At 43.5% G+C, this 20,096-nt stretch overlaps 1 protein-coding gene across 3 annotated transcripts in view; it reads left to right on the top strand.

The window, feature by feature from the left end:
* The window catches only part of SETBP1 (SET binding protein 1), a 268,798-nt gene that overhangs the window by 183,815 nt on the left and 64,887 nt on the right, over positions 1 to 20,096 (top strand). For all 3 annotated transcript variants that reach the window (XM_027671623.1, XM_027671625.1, XM_027671626.1), the window contains one exon: positions 768 to 4,236. In XM_027671623.1, coding sequence (XP_027527424.1) covers positions 768 to 4,236 — 3,469 coding nt within the window. The remainder of the gene's footprint in view (positions 1 to 767; positions 4,237 to 20,096) is intronic.

Here is a 20,096-nt window from a genome sequence, read left to right on the forward strand (position 1 = left end):
CTTTCTTTTGCTCTGTAAGAGTCTTCAGCTTAATTCTGCCCTTGCTGTAACCTCTGTGGGTTGAAGAGCTCCTGTCAGATTGGAAATCATGTTGAAAATATCTCTCACCAACATTGCAAATAGCAGATTATTAAAATGGAAAAGAAGTAATGCAAATCTTGAACCTGCCAAGTGTGCCTCACACACTTGACGCTGCGCATATGATGTTAAGCACCAAGTTTGTGGGGATGGCTTCTATTTGGAAATTCAGATAAATCTTTGAGGAATCGGGCTTCATAGGGAAGTGGATCCATGGGTTTTCCTCTTGTTTGTTACAACTTCTAAGATAATTTTTTCAGTTTACTTGTTTACAATAATGAGCTTAATTGCTGTTGTTAAGCCTCAAGTTCTGTGAGGGATTATTTTTAAGGAAAAGGGAATTCTTGCCAGGAGGTTGAGTTGCATCATTCATCCATTGAAGGGGAATATTTTACTTATGTTTCAAATTAAAAATCAATAGAAATGTTTCCTAGGCAATTTTGTATTTATAGAAATATTTCCACTGCTTTTGGAGTGGAGAAACCAAAAAAAACTTGTTTACTGTGCATGAATCTGAATGCAAATTTGGCTCAAGTATAAGAACAACTTTATAAAAGTTCCTAACTCTTACAAGGACACTGGTTAAGAAGAGTTTTCATTCACTGTACAAATAAAGAGCTGCAACCAGGGATTATGAATAGACTGATAGACTAATTTTTTTTTTCTATTTCCTTTCTGCTACCTTCCAGGTTTATGACAGGCCACAGAAACATTCTGCTCTGCACTATGATCCGGGCCTTCAACAAGACTTCACCAGTGACACCTTAAAATCAAAGCACCAGCAAAAAAGTAGCAACCAGCACCATCTTGACTGGTCAGCGAGCCCCGACACCGGATCCGCTTCTCAAAGTTGCTTCATCAACACAGAACCCAGCAGGGAAGCAGTCAGTGCCACCAAGGTCTCTGCTCTGGAGCCAGGAGTTCCCTTCAGCAAATCCCAGGCCAAGAAGTCCTGCAGCAGCAGCAGCACGTGGGGGCAGCTGTCAGTCAGTAGTAAAGAGCTTGGTATTTGCAGTGCAGTCCCGTCACCCAGCGGCATCAGCGTGGCCGCCCAGCCGAGCAGTGCCTCCGACTGCAGTGGGCTTTTGCCTCTTGGGGATCCAGAGGGAGGTGTGCAGCTGGAGGCCCCTGACCAGCCCGCTGGAAGTACGAAGAAGAAGTCCAACAAAAAGGACTTGATAAGTCAGACCATCCAAACCACGGACATGGAGTGGGTGAAGAGTGCCCAGAAAGCATTTGACAGCAAATCCCATGACAGCATGGAAGGGAAAAAGGAGTCTTACTCGATGGACAGCATGTTGGATACATCACCCTCAAAGCAGAATCCCATTTCTGCTAGCAGTTGCGAAAGTGACACCAGTCATGTACGAATTACTATCCCAATAAAGTCTCCGACGACAGATGCCTCTGGCCACAAAAGGAAAAAAAGGCAATCCATAAAATCTTCTATAGAGAAAACTATCCAGGAGAAAAGTCTGCCTTCTGTACTTACTATGAGCAGTGAAATAGCAAACAGGACTAGCTCTCAATTAGAGGCGAGTAAAAAAGATCTTCGAGCCCCAAAGCCAGGGAAAGTGATGGAAAACGAGTCCCCGTTGGTATCTATTGACAGCAGTGTGTTCACTGACAAAGCTTCCCCCAACAGTGCCGCCAGAGTCAGAAAACCTCTACCAGTGACATCCACTCTCCTGCCCACCGACCTTTCCACAGCTGGCAAATTATCTGAAGTCCAGCACCCCAAACACGCAGCAAAGCGGCGATGGACCTGCAGCAAACCTAAGTCTATCCTTCGGGAGACCTCCATGACAACATCTGAGAAGCTGATGGTGGAGCCTCCCTCAGCCTATCCCATCACACCATCCAGCCCTCTGTACACCAATACAGACAGTCTTACTGTGATCACACCTGTCAAGAAAAAAAGAGGACGACCAAAGAAACAGCCTTTGCTCACCGTTGAAACCATTCACGAGGGAACCTCCACCAGCCCAGTGAGTCCAATCAACCGTGAATTTCCAGGAACAAAGAAAAGGAAGAGGAGAAGGAATCTGGCCAAGTTGGCCCAGATGGTCCCAGGAGAGGACAAGTCCATCAGTGAACTCAAGTTTCACAAAAAGGTCGGGAAGCTTGGGGTCTTGGATAAGAAGACCATCAAGACCATTAATAAAATGAAAACCCTTAAAAGGAAGAATATTCTCAATCAGATCTTGTCCTCCTGCTCCAGCAGCATAGCTCTGAAAGCAAAAGTCCAGCCACCATCTAGTGCTGGGCCAACCACCATTGATGCCAGACTAGGGAAGCAGATCAATGTTAGCAAGAGGGGGACTATCTACATTGGTAAAAAACGAGGCAGAAAGCCAAGGGCAGAGCTGCAGACTCAGCCAGAAGAACCTAAGACAGCCATCAAGCACTCAAGGCCTGTTTCCAGCCAGCCAGAAAACCCAGCAGTGCCTTCCAACCTGCAGTCACTTGTGGCATCGTCACCAGCAGCTATTCATCCGCTTTCGACACAGGTAGTGGGGACTAACGGGAACCTTAGCCCTGCAAGCACTGAAACAAATTTTTCAGAGTTAAAAACTATGCCAAATCTTCAACCTATCAGTGCTCTTCCTACAAAAACCCAGAAAGGAATGCACAGTGGAACTTGGAAGCTGTCTCCACCCAGGCTAATGGCTAATTCACCTTCCCACCTCTGTGAAATAGGTTCTCTGAAGGAAGTCACGCTGTCGCCAGTGAGCGAGTCTCACAGCGAGGAAACCATCCCGAGCGACAGTGGGATAGGTACAGACAACAACAGCACCTCTGACCAGGCCGAGAAAAGCTCAGAATCCCGCCGGAGATACTCCTTTGATTTCTGCACCCTGGACAATCCAGAGGCTATCCCATCTGACACCAGCACAAAGAACAGGCATGGTCACCGGCAGAAGCATCTCATTGTGGATAACTTTCTCTCTCATGAGAGTATTAAAAAGCCAAAGCACAAGAGGAAAAGGAAAAGCCTGCAGAACAGAGATGACCTCCAGTTTCTGGCAGACCTTGAGGAACTCATCAATAAGTTCCAAGTGTTCAGGATTTCCCATAGAAGCTATACATTTTATCACGAAAATCCATATCCCAGCATCTTCAGGATTAATTTTGATCACTACTACCCTGTGCCATATATCCAGTATGACCCATTGCTCTATCTTCGCAGGACCTCTGACATGAAGTCTAAGAAGAAGCGTGGTAGACCTGCCAAAACCAATGACACCATGACAAAGGTGCCTTTTTTACAAGGGTTCGGTTACCCTATTCCCAGTGGGAGTTACTATGCACCCTATGGAATGCCTTACACATCAATGCCTATGATGAATCTTGGTTACTACGGTCAGTATCCAGCTCCTTTGTACCTGTCTCACACGCTCGGAGCGGCTTCCCCATTTATGAGACCTACCGTGCCCCCACCCCAGTTCCATGCAAGCTCTCATATGAAGATGTCCACCACTGCCAAACACAAAGCAAAACACGGAGTGCACCTACAAACCCCTGTGGGAATGGGCCTTGGAGACATGCAGTCCCCTTTAGCTCCTCCAAAGGTTGGAGGGACGAGCCTTTCAAGTGGCCGACTTCACAAAAGGAAACACAAACATAAGCACAAGCATAAGGATGAGCGGATATTGGGGACACATGAAGATCTGAGTGGTCTCTTCGCCAGCAAGTCCACTGGCTTCTCCAGCCATGCCATGAATGAAAGGCTGAGTGGCTCAGACAAAGACCTCTCCTTGCTCAACGAGAAAAGCAAGCATAAGGAGAAGCAGAAGCACCAGCATTGTGAAACCGGGCACAAAGGCTCAAAGAGTAACTTTGAAGTGGATACACTGTCTACGTTATCACTTTCTGATACCCAGCAGTGGTCACAGAGTAAAGATAAAAACGACTCAAGCAGTGATCCCATTGACTCTTGCACAAAGAGATACTCTGGTAATACTGAGAGTAATGGAAGGTCAGAGTCCCTGGACATGTTTGGTGAAATGAATTCCTCAAGTGAGAAGCGGGACAATGATGCAAGTGGGAATAAAAGAAGAAGCTTTGAAGGGTTTGGAACTTACAGGGAAAAGGACATTCAGCCCTTCAGGACAAATAAGAAGGACCGAAGTACTTACGATTCTTCAGCCTCTTCAGGTAAGCTTTGCTTTATTCTATTTTACCTTACTGCATGTAAATTTCTATGCTGAATGAAGAGGAACTCTTCATTTACAGCAAATATATCTATGAGTCAATAACTTCTCTGGGTTTTTGTAACTGACTGCTATTCTTCATCCAAACCTTGGGCACGTCAACAAGGAAGTTGGCCACATCTTAAGCCCAAAAATTTAAAACTCTGTTACACGGCAGTTTGATAAATATTTGTCCTGCCTTCACCTGTCTCTCATAGCTTGTTGTGCTTCCTCCTAAAGTCTCACCATTGCATTCTGCAACAACAAAGTAGGCACCTGTTGGCAAGGTAGGCATTTCTCTGACCAAATCTAATGTCTACCACATTAGACACCATGTGGTAGTTGCTGTCCAGCCTTTGGGAGAAGAGCAGACGGTCTCTGCTCTGACCTATAAAATGATCAAAACCCCTTTGTTGATAGGACAGACCAGACACGTGGGAAGTTGTGAAGCTCTCCCACGGCAGGTGTAGCGTACTACTGATCCGAAGGAACCCATCATGCTGATGGCTGGGCTGAATACATGGAGATCTGGGTGCAATCCTAGTGTAAATCTGTCACATCCAGTCAGCAGGTGTCATGTAAAGTAATTATGTGAGCATTGAGTGGCTGTGGGAAGGGACTGGTGTCATGGAAACAATAAACCCTCACCAACTGACTCTGAAGAGTTTTAGGTCTCGTGACTTGGAAATATAAGCTGGGTAGATGAAGAGGGAGGAAGCTCCTTTCGGCTGCTAGGGACATCTGTTCCTCTCCTGCAGAGGGGGAAAAAAGGGAATCTGAATCTTGTCTGAGAGACTGAATTGTACTTTACAATGGGGAGCTGCTTTTGTGATGACACAGAGGCAGGTGTTTTGCTACAACATAAATGAATTTAGCTTGGGAGCCAACCCAGTGCTCCTGCACCATCAGATATTTATCACAAAGCAGATTTCACACTTGGTTGTGGAAAAGGGCGAGCTTTACTGAACCAATCAGTGGTGGATGAGATTCTGATGTGCTAAAAAAGAGCTTCAAAGAATAGTAGTTCATAGCCTTCAAAATGAAAAGAGAATCAACTGAGAACACAGGGAGCAGAGAATTTGTATAACCTGCCAATGTAAGGCTCTAAAGCTTTTTGTTGCCTTGTAACTGATCAAGTTCCAATGACTGCTCGTGCTTAAGCCACCTAGATATATCCATGTCTTTCACTGAGACCAGGATCTTGACTGTAATAGTGAAAAGCAGTCTGAAATGAGAGATCACTCCATGAAAACATTTCCATTCATAATATCGTATTATATTAGATCAGTTGAGACACCCAAAAATGACACATCCAAAAATATTGGAAAAGAGACTGAAATCAGTCTCTGAGCATCAGAGTTGCTACATGCCTGACAAAGAACAAAAATATTCTCCACCAAGTGCTGCGGTGGCTGTTTCATTAAGGACAATGCACAATTGCATTGTGCCCTAGCAGAGAGGACTAAAAGTCTTCACGATGTTTAATATGTCTTTTTCTTATTTTTTTTTAATGGAAGTTCACAGTTTTCACTGTTTGATAACAGTTGGTTTTATAGCCTTTTTGCTTTTTGAGCAGAAGACACTTGCTAAACCTGTACTTTCCAATTTAATGTATTTTACTTAGCATAGAAAATTCTCTGTCAAAATTCTCAACACTGCTGAACTCAAATGAGTTACCAAAGTAGAGGCATGACCCCCAGCAGGCTAACTTGAAAATAGAATTAGTAAAGAAAAAGTCCATTTCATGTTATTTTCCTTCAGTTTGTTCCCCCTGATGACAGAATTGTAAAAAGGAGGGGTAAATCTTGCAGTGAGAGCTCCGTTAGATTTGCTGTTTAAACTTTTTAAACTGGTCCTCATTTAAACTAAAATTATTATTTTTCTTTATTTTTTTTGCTTTTCATGATTACAGCTGCACATCATTCCCCGTGACCCAATCCATCAAGTCTCAGATTATTAATTTGTTTCTTCATTGTCATGCTTAGATGGAAAAATCATCAGCAGTTAGCTAAGCAGAGCCAGATAACCAGAGCCTTACCTTGTACTACAAGGAAAAGTACTAAAACTAAACAGCTCTGCCAAGAAAGGCCTGGAGCCAAGGCTGCTCATTAAAGCCTATGAACATCTGTCTGCCTCTAACTGCCTAAGATCTCAGTGCAGCTTTATTTCCTCTCTGCCTTTGACCTTCACTGGGATTCCCAACAGAGGTCCACACTTGAGTCTAGCCATAACTATTAACCAGTTCCCACAGAGAGGGGATTACACTTTTCCATGATAACCTTGACCTTCTTTCTCCTAATTCACCTTGCATTTCCCTGAGGTGGTTAAAAAGTGATTGACTAATCAGAAAAATAAAAGGTAAAAGAAAAAAAAAAGCCCTGTGAGAACATATATGTCTGTCCCAGGAGGCAGCTTCCTGATTGCTCTTTCCTTTCTGTGTTTGTCATCTTTCACTGCATAAAAATAATATATAACAGAGATAAGAGGAGACATCCTGAATATTCAGATGAAAGCTGAAAATAGATTCATATCACAATTTCAGTGTTATCTTTACTGCATGGGCATCTTGGTATGCTCAGTAATGCCATTTGCAACTTCATTGCTTGTTGCTGGAGATGAAATATGGAGCAAAACCTACCCACAGTCAGTAGATATATCTGTGATAAGAGGGATCAGAGAACCATTTAGTGTTCTTTGGTGTTTGGGCATTGTGGTTTGTTTCAGTGTAGTGCGCAGATGAAGGTACAAACTCTGTATTGCTGCTATTTTTATGTTTTTATCTGTGTTGTAACAGCACTTAGCCATCTCTGAGAAGTTTGGTGTTCCCTGGTGATATGTAGTGGTCTTGCATATGGCAGAAAACAGTGCTGCAGTACAACCTTAAAGCCTATGTACAATTTTACTATCTAGAAAGATACAGGATGTGAGGGAAAAGTTGTCCCTCTTACTTTTTGGAGAAGTAGATTGCCGTCCTGGCACAAGAAATGTGCCTGACACAGGTTGCCCAGAGAGAAATTATGGATTTGGGTTTGAGTAACCTGGTCTGGTGGAAGGTGTCCCTGCTCAGTCCAGGAGGGTTGGAATTAGATGACCCTTAAAGACCCCTTCCAACCAAACGATTCCATGATTCTGTGATTCGATGTAGAAATCTGTGCCAAAAGTGAAGTGTCACATTGAAGAGTGCCACCAGTCATCTTGGTTGGTCAGACCAAAAGTCCGTTCCCTGTCCTGCACCTGCTTGGATTATCACTGGGCATTCATTAGGGGAGACCTTGTGAGCTTTGACTCAGTTTACATCTCTTGGAACCTCTTGGGGTTAAACACACCATGTCAATGCATAGGCAGTGCACTGCCTATTTCTCCGCTATTGTTCTGGAGAAACTGGAGTCCTTTCCACAAGTACTAGTTAATAACTCTTCTCACCTTGCTTTCCACCCAATCCCCAAGACCTGTTGCTTCCTGCTGTCTTTTTGTGAAATTGCTGTTTTTGCCAAATTTCTTGTTCTTGCTTATCCACCTCTCCTGCATTTAGAAATACAAATTAATCAAAACTGATTAAACAGCTTTTCTGTTTAGCTGAAGGCTATTCCAGTGGCATTAGCCTGGCCTACAGGCAAGGATAGAGCAGAAAGTGTTTCCGATTCTGCCTTGCCACAGTCGTGATGTCACTTGGGCACCTCCTAAACTGAACTTTCAAGTTGCGTGCACCAAGCATTGGCTCGGTGGACTCCCTCCTTCCACTCCCCACAGCCAGAGGTACACCTCATGCATTTACAAAATGTTTTTGGAGTCCCTCTGGCACTCTGTGACCCGAGGCACTATGCACAGCTGGATGGCTGAGCCTTTCATCTGCATTCTAGGAGTTACTAAAGCTCCAGGTGAGGGACCCAGGGAGAGGTCACAGATTGGTGCCACAGCTGGGCTGGGGAGACTGAGATTAGAGCTGTGTTTTTATTAAAGAGGTCCTTATGGCAAACTCCCCATCTCCTTGTCATTTGTCTGCTTGTTTCACCTTCACACGTGGTGCTAGAGAAGAGACTTTCATTGCTGATGAGCAGTCTCAATGCCATAGTTCATGCCTTGGAAAAAAAAAAAAGCAGGATTCGTTACCTCTTCCCTATTTCCTTGGGTGAAATAATGAGGAAGAGCACATTTAACATTTTAAGGTGCACGGATAAGAAGGCAATTTGCATGTGCAACCTGTCAGATTATGTCCTAGTTACAATCACTGCAGACCAGGACGTAGCTGGAGGTGAAGCAGAGGTCGAGAGTCACTATATGCAGGACTGCATTTCTGCTTTTCTTTCTAGTGAGACTAATCAAGGTCTATGCTACTTTGTTCTCACAGGGTTTATGCCTCTTGTTTTTTTTAAACGATGATTATATAAGCAAAGACTTATTAGCTGATCTTTGAGCCATGATGCCCAATATGCAAGCAAGGCATAAGTCCATTGGTTTCATCAGACACAGCACAGACACCATCCACAGTAAATTCACAAGAAAATTAAGTTAATCATACGCAGCTATTAGGAAGGCAGTAATCATCAGTCTCTGAATGCTGGATAGTTTGCATGACAAACATGCTTTACAAATTAATGCTTAACTTTACCTACAAGCTCCCCCCCCACGCCTTGCCCCCTCAACGTGCATCAGTGCTACAAGCTGATTTTTTCTGATTTGACCTTTCCTCCTCGGCTGGTTTGCATGGTGCTGGTTTTACTCTTGAGGGGATCAGTATCAGCTTTAGATGGAGGGTGGGCATCACTCAATGAGTAGTGTGTACCCTCTGACTTTAGAGGGAGAAGAGAGTCATACACATTAAATACACAAATAAATGTATGTTGTATTCTTTGAAAGGCATTTGACAACATCTTTATCTTAAAATTATCCTTATTCCTGCTAGAAAGCCCTGCTTAGGGTGATGAAACCATCCAAAAGGGAGAGTTGGAGGAGCACTGAAGGGAAGGAGAAGTGACAATCAAATGAATGAGGAGCATTCATCTGATGTCGGTACAAACACATGTATAAATAGCCCAGCTCTGCTGAGGAGAGTCATTTATACAGGAGAGATTTCTTCCCTGACAAAACTCTCCTCCATGGCTCAGTTTCCTGCTGGAATGGGCTGTTGCTACATAACACTGAATAAATCTCTGGTTCATCTTCTCTCAGAAGTTGAAGCATTAGTGTGACTTAAAAGAGGACTTTCTATAATAAAAAACAAATATGGTGAAATATTGGCAAAGCCACCATGGGTTTTTTTCCGGGTTGAGTGTGAGGTTTTTTTGGTGTTTCTTTTAAGAAACAGCACATGCAGTTCTGGACTTTTATCATGAGGCCTTGATCAGTCAGAGCTTTACATTGAGAAAGGATCAGTATTTCAGTAGTGGGTGAGCATATTTGTTCTTCTGGATGCATATGGAAGATGTAGGCAAATAGGGTTGCCCAATTGCCTTATTAATTAAACTTTGTTGGTATTTTGTATAACTAATATAATTATTAATTAATATAATTAATAACTTTTCACAAATAATTTATTTTTTTACATAGGTCTGGAATCACAAAGTTAGTTCATTATTCTGCAGTAAACACATTATTTCAATAGGAGGGGAAACAGTAGTCCCACACTGCTGAACCCACTGTTGTAGGTCCCTCATGACAAGAAGGACACTGAGATGCTGGAGCATGTGCAGGGAAGGGAATGGAGGTGGAGGAGGGTCTGGAGCAGCAGAAGCAGCTGAGGGAGCTGGGGGGCCTCATCCTGGAGAAAAGGAGGCTCAGGGGGGACCTTCTGGCTCTCTACAATTCCCTGACAGGAGGGTGGACCCAAGTGAGGTTGGGCTCTACTCCCAGGGAACAAGAGATAAGAGAAGAGGAAATGGCTTCAAGTTTGCTCCAGGGCAGGTATAGATTGGGTATTAAGGAAAATTTCTTCATTGAAAATGTTGTCAAGCATTAGTACAGGCTGCTCGGGGAAGTGGTGGACTCATTGTCCCTGGAAGTGTTCAAAATATATATAGATGTGGTGCTTGCAGACATGACTTAGTTGTGGGCCTTGTCAGTGCTGGGGGAATGATTGGACTTGATCTTAAAGGTCTTCACCAGCCTTAATAATTCTGTGATTCTCTGAACATTATGTGTGATGAACATTTTCTCATCTGACCAGCTTAGAGACATAAAATGAATGTCATACTGGCTAGGTCTTGCACGGATGCAGCTCTACATACATACTGAAACAAGGGAGGAGAACTGAACATCAGGTGATGAATGAAGCTGAATAGATATCAAGTGAAACCCACATATAAATCACCTGGCTTTCTTCAGTAGTGGCATTTGACTCAACAGGACCTGTGTTTCATGTGGCATCGTGTGCACAGACTCAGACTGATGTAGGGTCTAGGATCTGGAGACCCATATCCCGTATCACAGTTTTCTCATGTTACTGCAGAAAAATGTCTAAATTGCAGTAAACTTCAGTGTGTGACTGGGTAAAGGAGATAGATAAAAGCAGTTTCCTGCCACAGAGATCCATAGTGAGCTCTGACACTCACTGGTGCCCAATGAATGCAGGGTAGGAGCCATGGTAGTGCTTGAAGCAGATGGGAGAAGAGTCAGATACAAACTTCACTGACTGAGGATGTATGGAGTATTAGTCACCCACTCTTTCCCCAGCTCTGTCTCTACTGTGGTTTCTGGGCCACCCCAGGCTCCTGCATAGCTTCCAGCAGCTGAAAAACCTTTTCCAGCCCCAGTGTCAGTAGGGGGTTGTTCCTTCCACCTGCATCCTGTGGTGAGGGACAAGCACTGCGCAGTTACAGGGTGAAGTGTTTGTGCCATCTGGCCCATAAAAGTTACAGTCGGAGCTTTACATAACACCATTATTTGTAAATACAATTGCATTAAGCAAAACAGCTGTTTGGGCCCCTGAATGTTTAGGACTGCAAACCCAATCTACTGAAAGGAGTTCCAAAAACATTGTCTGCCCCCCTTAGGATAAATGTCCTTCTGGTTTTCCAAGGCATATCCTAAAGAAATAGGGATAACCAAAACGATGGGGAAAGTGAGTCAATGCTTTCCTTGGAAGTGTTTTGACTCAGGCAATTGAAATACAGTGAGTTTTGTTGTTGTTGTTGTTTTAATGCTACCTCTTGATTTACTGTGCTGCTTCCAGTTGTTTGCACTGACCAAGGAGAGAAGAAACGAGGGAAGCTGGAGTGGGAGAGGAAGCTGGACTATTTATCACCCGACCAAACTTTTATTTCCTCTCTTAATGATTGTATGTTTATTGCGCTGCCTGAGGCTCGGTACAAAGTCTTTTGAACTGGCGATGAATTAATCAAATTAAATGCTGTGACCCTTTTGCTTTTTAGGGAGTGTTACAAGCCTCCCTACACTCTGCCTAATTTCTGCCTCTTACTTTGCTCTCTGTCCAACAGTCAAGCAGTTCTTCCTTTGCAGCTTGGCGTCTCCCAGCTATTTATCTTCGCTCTCTCTGGCCAATGCCAGAATGCCTTGTTTGAAGTTTTTATTCAGACCACTGCTGGTTCATGAAGTTGTGCAGATTCCACGTTGGGTGTGCAGCAGCTTCACGTCAGACACAATTGGCCTCTGCTGGGCTCTTGGCTTTAAAAGGCAATAAAGAATCACGGCTGGATTCTCATCTCAGCCCGGCACAAATCAAGCATCTCCCCATTGAAATTGGTGAGGTTGGATACTTGGTGAAGCAAAAATAGAGTGTGGGGCTGGGAAGTTCTGTCCATGGCTTCAGTGAGGGCACAGCAGAGTCCTTGTGGCTGTGTTCAACCTGCCAGTGGTGAAAATAGCCTTGGTTCAGCATTTTTAAGATTTTCTCACCTTAAGAGAAAGTCATTGCATTAAGATTTCGATGGTGTGCAGCTTGGACACTTGTGTAAGTGGGAGTTTATGAACAGTTAGAGGGAGAAGTGTGTGCTATAGCTCTGGGCTATACACAGTACAATTTCTTGCTCAAAGGCACTGATAATCTATGTGCAAGGCAAGAGGTCTGCTCAGACACATGGAGGAAGTAAAACAAAGCAGAGGCTGCATCCTTGCTGTAAACCTGCTGATCCACAAGACTCAAAGCTGGGCGTAGGAAGAGCTGAGCTCAAGATGTCTGTCAGTGAGAGGGATCATAATGCACTCCGAGCAACCTGTGTCCTGTCCTACTCAACTGCAAAAGTGGGAGTTGGGGTCTGTGACCTCCAGAGAATGATCTGAGGCTGCTCCTCTGTTTCCACAGCCTTCCAGGACTTTTATATTCATGTGTCACAGCAAGAGAAAACTTAAAGAGCTTAGTCTGAATGATTGCAATAATGATGTTGAACAACAAAAGGAGTAAGAACGTCCTGTTTTAAGGTCTTACCAAGAAGGAAGTCTGAATAATTCCCCTATAGAACAAGGGCTGAGGGGAGGGGTGGGAAAGGAAAGCTTTGACTGTCCATGGAGGAGTTTTTACACAACCTCAATGACTTGAAAAGACCCTAGGACTCATAATAGGAATCATTAGTGATTTGTCCTTGAAAACATGCACCTGGGCATGGTTCCCCTAGGCTTTTGCAGCTGCACTGAGCCTGACCAAGCTTTCACATGGCACAGAGCTGATTTCAGGAGGCTTCGGGTGTATGTGCAATGCAGAGTTAACTGTCAAGCAAGGGCAGGACTAGATGGCTCAGAGGGATTTGCTAATGAGCTATCAAGCTGTGGGTCACTAGTTGAAATTTAATCTGCAAGAACAGTGACAGAAAATCAAATCAAAGTGCTGACGTCAGAGTGATGCTGGAGCAGCAGCAAAAGCGTTGCTGGTGCCTTATGCAGCACACACACAGGCAGCTTAAACAAACTGGGAGCAAACTGTGAGGAGCTTGTCTGGTTGATCCGGGTTGCAAAATACAGCTCAGCCAATTTGTGTTACGCCTATCAGTAACTCACTTATCTCAGCGCAGTTGCTTGTGAATGACAACAGCATATCTCCTCAGAGAATCTGACCCAAACTGAGCCTTATATAGAACTGAAAACAGAGTTGTGCAGATATCTAGGTAGAGTTTGCTCAGCAGTGTCATGGAATGTGAATCAGCAACGTACCACAAAGCTCAGTAGCTCGTGGTTCTGCTGATGGAGGGGTTTTTTTTGTCATTAGGTCCCTCATTGAGGCCAGTAGTGATAACTTTCCCATTCCCAGGCTCCTGAAGCAACAGACAGCACAGAGTTGCCATTTCAGCTCTGTCTTTGGCCTTCCCTGCCTCCAGTGTAGGCAGGGAAGGGAGCAATAGTCAGTATTGTTTTTTGTGCCAGCTATGATTAGTTGGCATAAAAAGCACTTAAGTAAGTTTACACAGCCTTTGAGTTGCTTAGTTCGCTTAGAAAAGGAAACAAAAAAAATCCCTGGACTCCTCCAGGGTCTCTTTGCTGACTGAAGTTTATTCTGCACCAGTAGAAACTTGGGCTTACCCCAGATCTGGGATGAGGTTAGCTGCAGAAAGTTTATCATTCAGATATTTATTTAATTTTATTTAAAAAAAAAAAGTCTGGGAGACCAGCAAGTTAAAAAATAGTTAAACTCCAGATTCATGAAGATTTCCTGTTTTGCTTCTCAACAAAACCTCAAAACCACTTTGAACAAGTTTCCCACCTCAGCTGAGGGTGGAGCTGTGCACGCCCCACACGTGGCCTCCAGAAGTGCACCCAAGGCAAATAGCACACCTCCTCTGGCACGGTGGGGCCAAGTTTGCTGTCAATATGTGTGCCTGTGCATGGCTGCCCAGAGGAGCTTCTGACTCAGCCAAGCACGCTGGAAAAACCTTAACTTTCCTATTTCCAGCAGAGCATGCTGAACAGCAGGGATGTGTCAGGCAAAAGCTGGAGGCAGCTGATGAAGGGCTGCCTCTCCGAGATGCTGGGCAGATATCGGCTGTTGTCAGTACACTGTTGTAATTTCATTGATTTGATCTAGTGAGACAACATCTCAGTAAATAAGAAGAGCAGTGAAATATATTGCACTGAAATTAATGGTTGTTGCCTGATCTCCTCTTAAATGAATTCACTGCAATCTGAAGCAATGCCTGCGTTTTGCAAACCCAGCATTCCTTGGCTCCTACACTGCATCATGACATTACTTTAGGCGGTGAGGAAGATGTTATTTGTGATATAGTAATGTAGCTAGATGCCTGGGAACTCTGGATGGAGTTATGGCATTTGGGTGTGTAATTCTAAGTAACAATAAGCAGTGCTTAACATTTCCTCCCACATGAGAAGCGTACCCATTAAAAGTTTAGCCAAGTCAGCTGTGCAAGTTCTTGCACAAAAAGACAAACTGCCAAAGCACTAATAGGAGCCACTCTTATGTTAAAGAGTGGGTACAGCATGCATTAACTCAAATTCTCCTTCTCTTCTGCTAGTCGAGAGAGAGTCTTGCTGAGATCAAAGGAACCCCTAGCAGGTAAAAATGGTAATAAATCAGGCTCAAGCCCAAGTTCAGAACTCCTGAGTCTTTTTCTCAGCTCTGTTTCTGAGATGCTGCATAGCTTGAAGAAGTCAGTGAATGTGATTTAGACCATCTACAAGTCAACTTAAGTCCCTGTGAGAATGAATGGGATGTGTCTAAGTCCCAGGGAATGGCTCAGCCTGTTTCAACTGAAGAGGAACCTACATCCAGGAGAAATTGAGTATTATATATAAATCTGGACAGTGTGCTTTAGACCTAAGAGTAACTTAAACACATAAGCATATGGTTTCATTTGTGTGCAGTGATTGACAGCCTGTGGCAGTCCATCATGATTCACAAGTGGGTGAGAAGCTGCTAATATCTCCCAAGGTGTTGAAAAGAGCTTCATTAAGTCACAGTTTGACCAAACCCACCAGTTTCAGGTGACAGTAAGCTAGTACAGAACACCTCAGCAGGAGAAATCTGGGGCATGTTCATACTCTTTTTGTGGGCCAAAGCAGAAGGAGAGCCTGTGCCTCTGAACTGCTTGCTGCAGACTGGTTTGTGTTCACTCAAACTGATTTGTGTTCACACAACCAAGAGCTGGGAGCATATGGAGTGGGCAGAGGAATCCACACTGCACAGCACTTGATCCTGATCTCCACTGGCCAACATCTCCCTGTAGACCTGGTGTAAAATCCTAATTTGAGCGCTTTTTTTTTTTAACTAGTACAGATGCCAAAATAGGGGCTTTTCTGCAGCCATCTGTGTGCTCTGGGGAGTGACAGGAGGGATATTGGGGTTTGGGACTTCAGGCTAACATTGCAACATTGCACCAGGTAAAGAGCCGAAGTTACGCGTGTCCATGCTGTGCCTGGAGCAGAGCCTGGAGCACACAGGTCATCTTGGCCATGCCCAGCTTTCCTCTCAGATGGAAAAAATGGCTTCCTGATGGCCAAATAATGACTGGAGAGTGTGGAAGACCTGGATACCAGGATACAGGAGAGGGACAGGTCAGTCTAGCAGTGTGGAAACACCCAGGCATTCCTAAGCGGCAGCTAAGCCCGGGGCACGAGGGAACGCCTGTTCCCTGGCTTAACTTGATTCATACCATATATCTAACAGAGCTCTAAAATAGCACCTTACAAACAAAAGACCTCCCCATCTACTGGGCTAATATCTCTAGCTTTTGCATCTTACACTGCTGGTTATTGAGTGGTTGACCTCAGTGCCTCCAATCCAGCCTTACCTGCCACCTGGAATAGTCCAGGCAATGGGAAGTGCTGGGGCCAGACCTCCTTGGGCTAGACAGCCTAGATCTTTACTTTTCTATTTTCAGGATAAGTGCTCAAACCGCTGACACCTTGTGCTTCCTCTTCCCACTTATCCCACAACCCAGGTGCTTGCCCTTCAGAGGGGAATTTATATTTTGATTCCCACGTAAGCAGGTTTGTGCACTGCTGAGCCTTGAATTAAGCAATTACCTAGGCGCACTTGTGAGAATAATATTTCCCAGTGCTTATGCCTGAGTGGCTGCATGTAACCACATTAAATCGTTCCGTGAAGGACCTGCAGTCCACCATTCAGCTGGCGGAGAAACGTGTGAACATCACTTGGGTGCTACTTCAGAGGCATCCGTCCCTGCATTGCCTGGATGGTTTGCGTAGGCACCTGCCCTAAGTGATTTGAATCATTCTGCTGGAGCCAAGCACCTATTTTATTTCAGATGTTGCAATAAATAAATTGAGTGCCTAAAGCAGACAGTCTCAATCCGGCCTTCAGGGTCTCCGCGTTCACGGGCTAATACAATGATATAATAGACCTTGCCCAACTCATAGAGCTGTTGCAAGTTTGTAATTAATTAATACTGGTAAGGCTTTGAAATGGAGGGAATGAAATGAGGTCTATAAACTAGGTGTGTTATTATGAGTTGACGGCACTTTCTGCTTCACTTTCACACCATGCCTGAGCAGAGCGCAGGGCGGCTGCATCCTCTGATTCATAGTGAATCATGAAGAAGTCTACTTATAATGTGGATGGTATTGATTATTTTTGATATATTGATATGTTTAACACTAGTTAAAATGTTACAGGGAAGAGGCACTACTTCTCACTCCAAGAGTGTTGGGCCAAAGTGCTGGCACCTCTCCCCTTTTTTTAAGTCTCAGTATTAAACCATCAATGCTGGAGTCCTCAGTCAACTTGCATGCAGAGTCTGAGCAAGATGTGCCAGAAGGTAGATGGAGATGTGAGAGTTCTACTAGGATTTGCAATTACTTCCCAGTGACAGTGTTGGCTAGCAGGGGTTCTCATCCTCAGCACTGTAGAACCCCATGTAGCTTTTGTTCTTCCGTTTCTCCAGTATGCTGGATGTTAATTATAGCCCTGCAGTTTCACTGGTGGGCCGGAAACCCAGGAGAAGCTGGTATCCCTGAAGTCCTCCTTGTGCCTAGCATCAGACTAGCACACAAAATTCCTTGGACTAAGTTCCCTGGTAGGTCACGCCATTTCACCAAATTACAAAATACCTCATTAGGTTCCTAGTCAGGTTTAATTTCTTCTATATGTAAATTCTTAATGAAAAAAGAGTATAAACTTACTCACTAAGCACTTTGCCTCCACTTCAGTGTGAAACACAGGTAAAGGCTACAGGGTAAAGGCAAGAGGGGGAGCATCTGCCACTAGGCTGTGCAACTCCAGTTGATGTCACCAAACACCCCAGGGATGCTGCCATTCCGCCAGTTATCAGGAAGAGATGGCCTCAGGAGAAGGTGGATGGATGGCCATCCAGATAGCTGGAGTGATCCTATCAGCAGGTCTCCTGCACTAAGGACACCTCTTTTCACTTGTATGGCATGGAACTGGCAGATTTAGTTGTTTCTGACAGTGTGCATGAGGAATCCTGGCATTGCCACCTGGCCCTCATGCACTGGTCCTGGTAGTGGTCCATCCACTAAATCGGACCCAATAAATGACCCTTTTGTATTGACCATTCCCACAGAAGGATACTCATTTTTCCAAACCTTTGTTGTAACCAGAAAGCATCATTCTTTCTGTTATTATCCCAAAGAAGCTGTGGATGCCTCATCATTGGAAGTGTTCAAGGACAGATTGGATGGGGCTTGGAGCAACCTGGGATAGTGGAAGGTGTCCCTGCTGATGGCAGGGTGTTGGAACAAAGCCATTCTATGATTCTATGATTATTATCCTTCTGTCTTATGCCCTTATCAAAGTAGAATTTACATTTGTCCCCGTGGGCAATTTATAGTTCAGAGGAAAAGAGATGCTTTGAATACCAAGCAAAATTTTAAATTCCCTGGCAGCCAATGGAGTCTCAGGTAAACTGGCCACTTTGGGTCAATTTAGACAAGAGTGAATATCACAAGAGAGTGTCTCTCAGTGATGAGAGTGGAGTTTGTGCCCTTCTCACATATGCTATTAAGTATTAAATATTCTGCCCAATTTGTACCTGGTGCTTTTCAGCAGTAAATCTCAGACTAGTTTCGCAGGAGAGGTCGATATCTTTACCCTCATTTCACGGTAGGATAAACTGAGGTGCAGGGAGGTCTAATGCCAGAAGATCAGTGTCAGAGCGAGAAACAGCTAATTGCAACAGACTTAAATGCATCATTGTGTGTGAGTGTCATAATTCTTATTCATAATAATTATTATTGCACCATCAACCACAAAGTTATGCAGAGATACGAAAGACAGAAATAGACCAGTACTGACTTCTTCTCTACAGTTAGGGATGTGCTTTTCAGAGGCTTTTTCCCCCCAAGAAATGATAAATGGCTTAAAGAAGAGCAGGTGCCATTTCTTCACCTGGGTGACTGTGCCCAGAGGCAATAGAAGTAATTTTTAGGATATGATTTCCCTCCTATTTACATCAAGCTAGTAGCAGTACTTATTTTAATACAATTGCCAAGAGACTTTATTTTTAGATCTTGTCAGCGTAGTATCACTCTGTAATTCTTGCTTTGTTAAAAAAAAGTGAAGACATTTCAATGGGAAGATGAAATTCGCTGGAAGAATTATTGCTGCCTCACAAGTGTATATTGATAGTCTAAGAAAGCAGTGATCTTCTCTTTCCCATAATGAGAGATGCTTCAAATATATAAAGCATCCCTAATATTTTACTTCAAAAGAAAAAATCACAAGGTGGGTTACCTTCCAGTAGGAATATTATAGATTTTCCAGCTCTTAAGGTGTTCCTTTGGGAGTCTTATTTCATCCAAATGACATTGTTCGCTCGATGATGATCACACTCCTATAGGAAAATTTGTCATTGGGGCACAATATTGCTTTAAAAGGTCCTGGAAAACAATACAAAATTGAATGGGGGAAAAAAAGGAAGAAAAAATAAATGGAGGTAGAAGATGCAGTTTGTTAAATTCACACAAATAAGAAAAATCCAGTTACCATGAAGACTGATCAGCCACATGTATTTCTATAAGCATATGTCAACTTGATGTACTACACTTCTCTATTTTATTTAATTACCGTCTTCCAGAAGAACCCAATAATTGCTTTACTGCATCTACCTCATTGGGTATCCCATCCAAAGAATGTGGAAGAGAAGGCATGTAGAAGGAACAAAAAGGGAAATATGTCTGTGGAAGACATCTTTTCCTCCTTCCCCTGATTAAGAGGTTGGATATTGTCCTTGTGAATCACTTTTTATATCCCTTCTGCTTCTCTCCCAGCATAATGCTAAATACTCTCACCATCTACACTTTGGAAACTCATGGGGTATTTTTGTCTTCATAGTACTTTTGATGAATCCTTCCACCGGAAGCGAAAATTGAAATGTGACCATTCTATTAGGAGCAAAAAACATGAAGAATGAGAGCCCTCATGGAAACCAACTCCAGAGTAATAGCAATGATTCATAAAATATAAGGCTCAGCAGAGAAAAACCAGGGGCAGGGCTAAAATTTCAATAAGGATGCATCCTGATTTATATTAAGCTAAACCTGGAGAAAGAACCTTTATATTGCCTGAACACCTTCAACTCTGGGTGTTGCCAAAGGAGATGAAATTTACAAACAAAATTAATTTATTTGTTAATGGTCAGCTACCTCTGAGGAAGAGTGACAATTGTGCAGTAGTGTTCTTAAATCCCACACACATTTTAGGGATTGGAAGACTGTGGCTAGCATTATAACAGGTATCTGGAATTGCTCTAAATGTCATTTTTTGCCTCCCAAATTTACATTTTTCTAACTAGAATTTTATATATATAAATAAATAAAACATATATATTTACATATCTATATATATAATATATATTTATATTAAAGAAATAGATTTTCCAGACTGACTGCCAAGAAACCCATAAGAACCATCTAACAATGTGCAGCTCATGAGTGCCTTTTTTCAGCAAT

Source organism: Neopelma chrysocephalum, unplaced genomic scaffold, assembly GCF_003984885.1.
Source record: "Neopelma chrysocephalum unplaced genomic scaffold, ASM398488v2 Primary Assembly neopelma1_97116, whole genome shotgun sequence".
NCBI classification, from domain to species: Eukaryota; Metazoa; Chordata; class Aves; order Passeriformes; family Pipridae; genus Neopelma; species Neopelma chrysocephalum.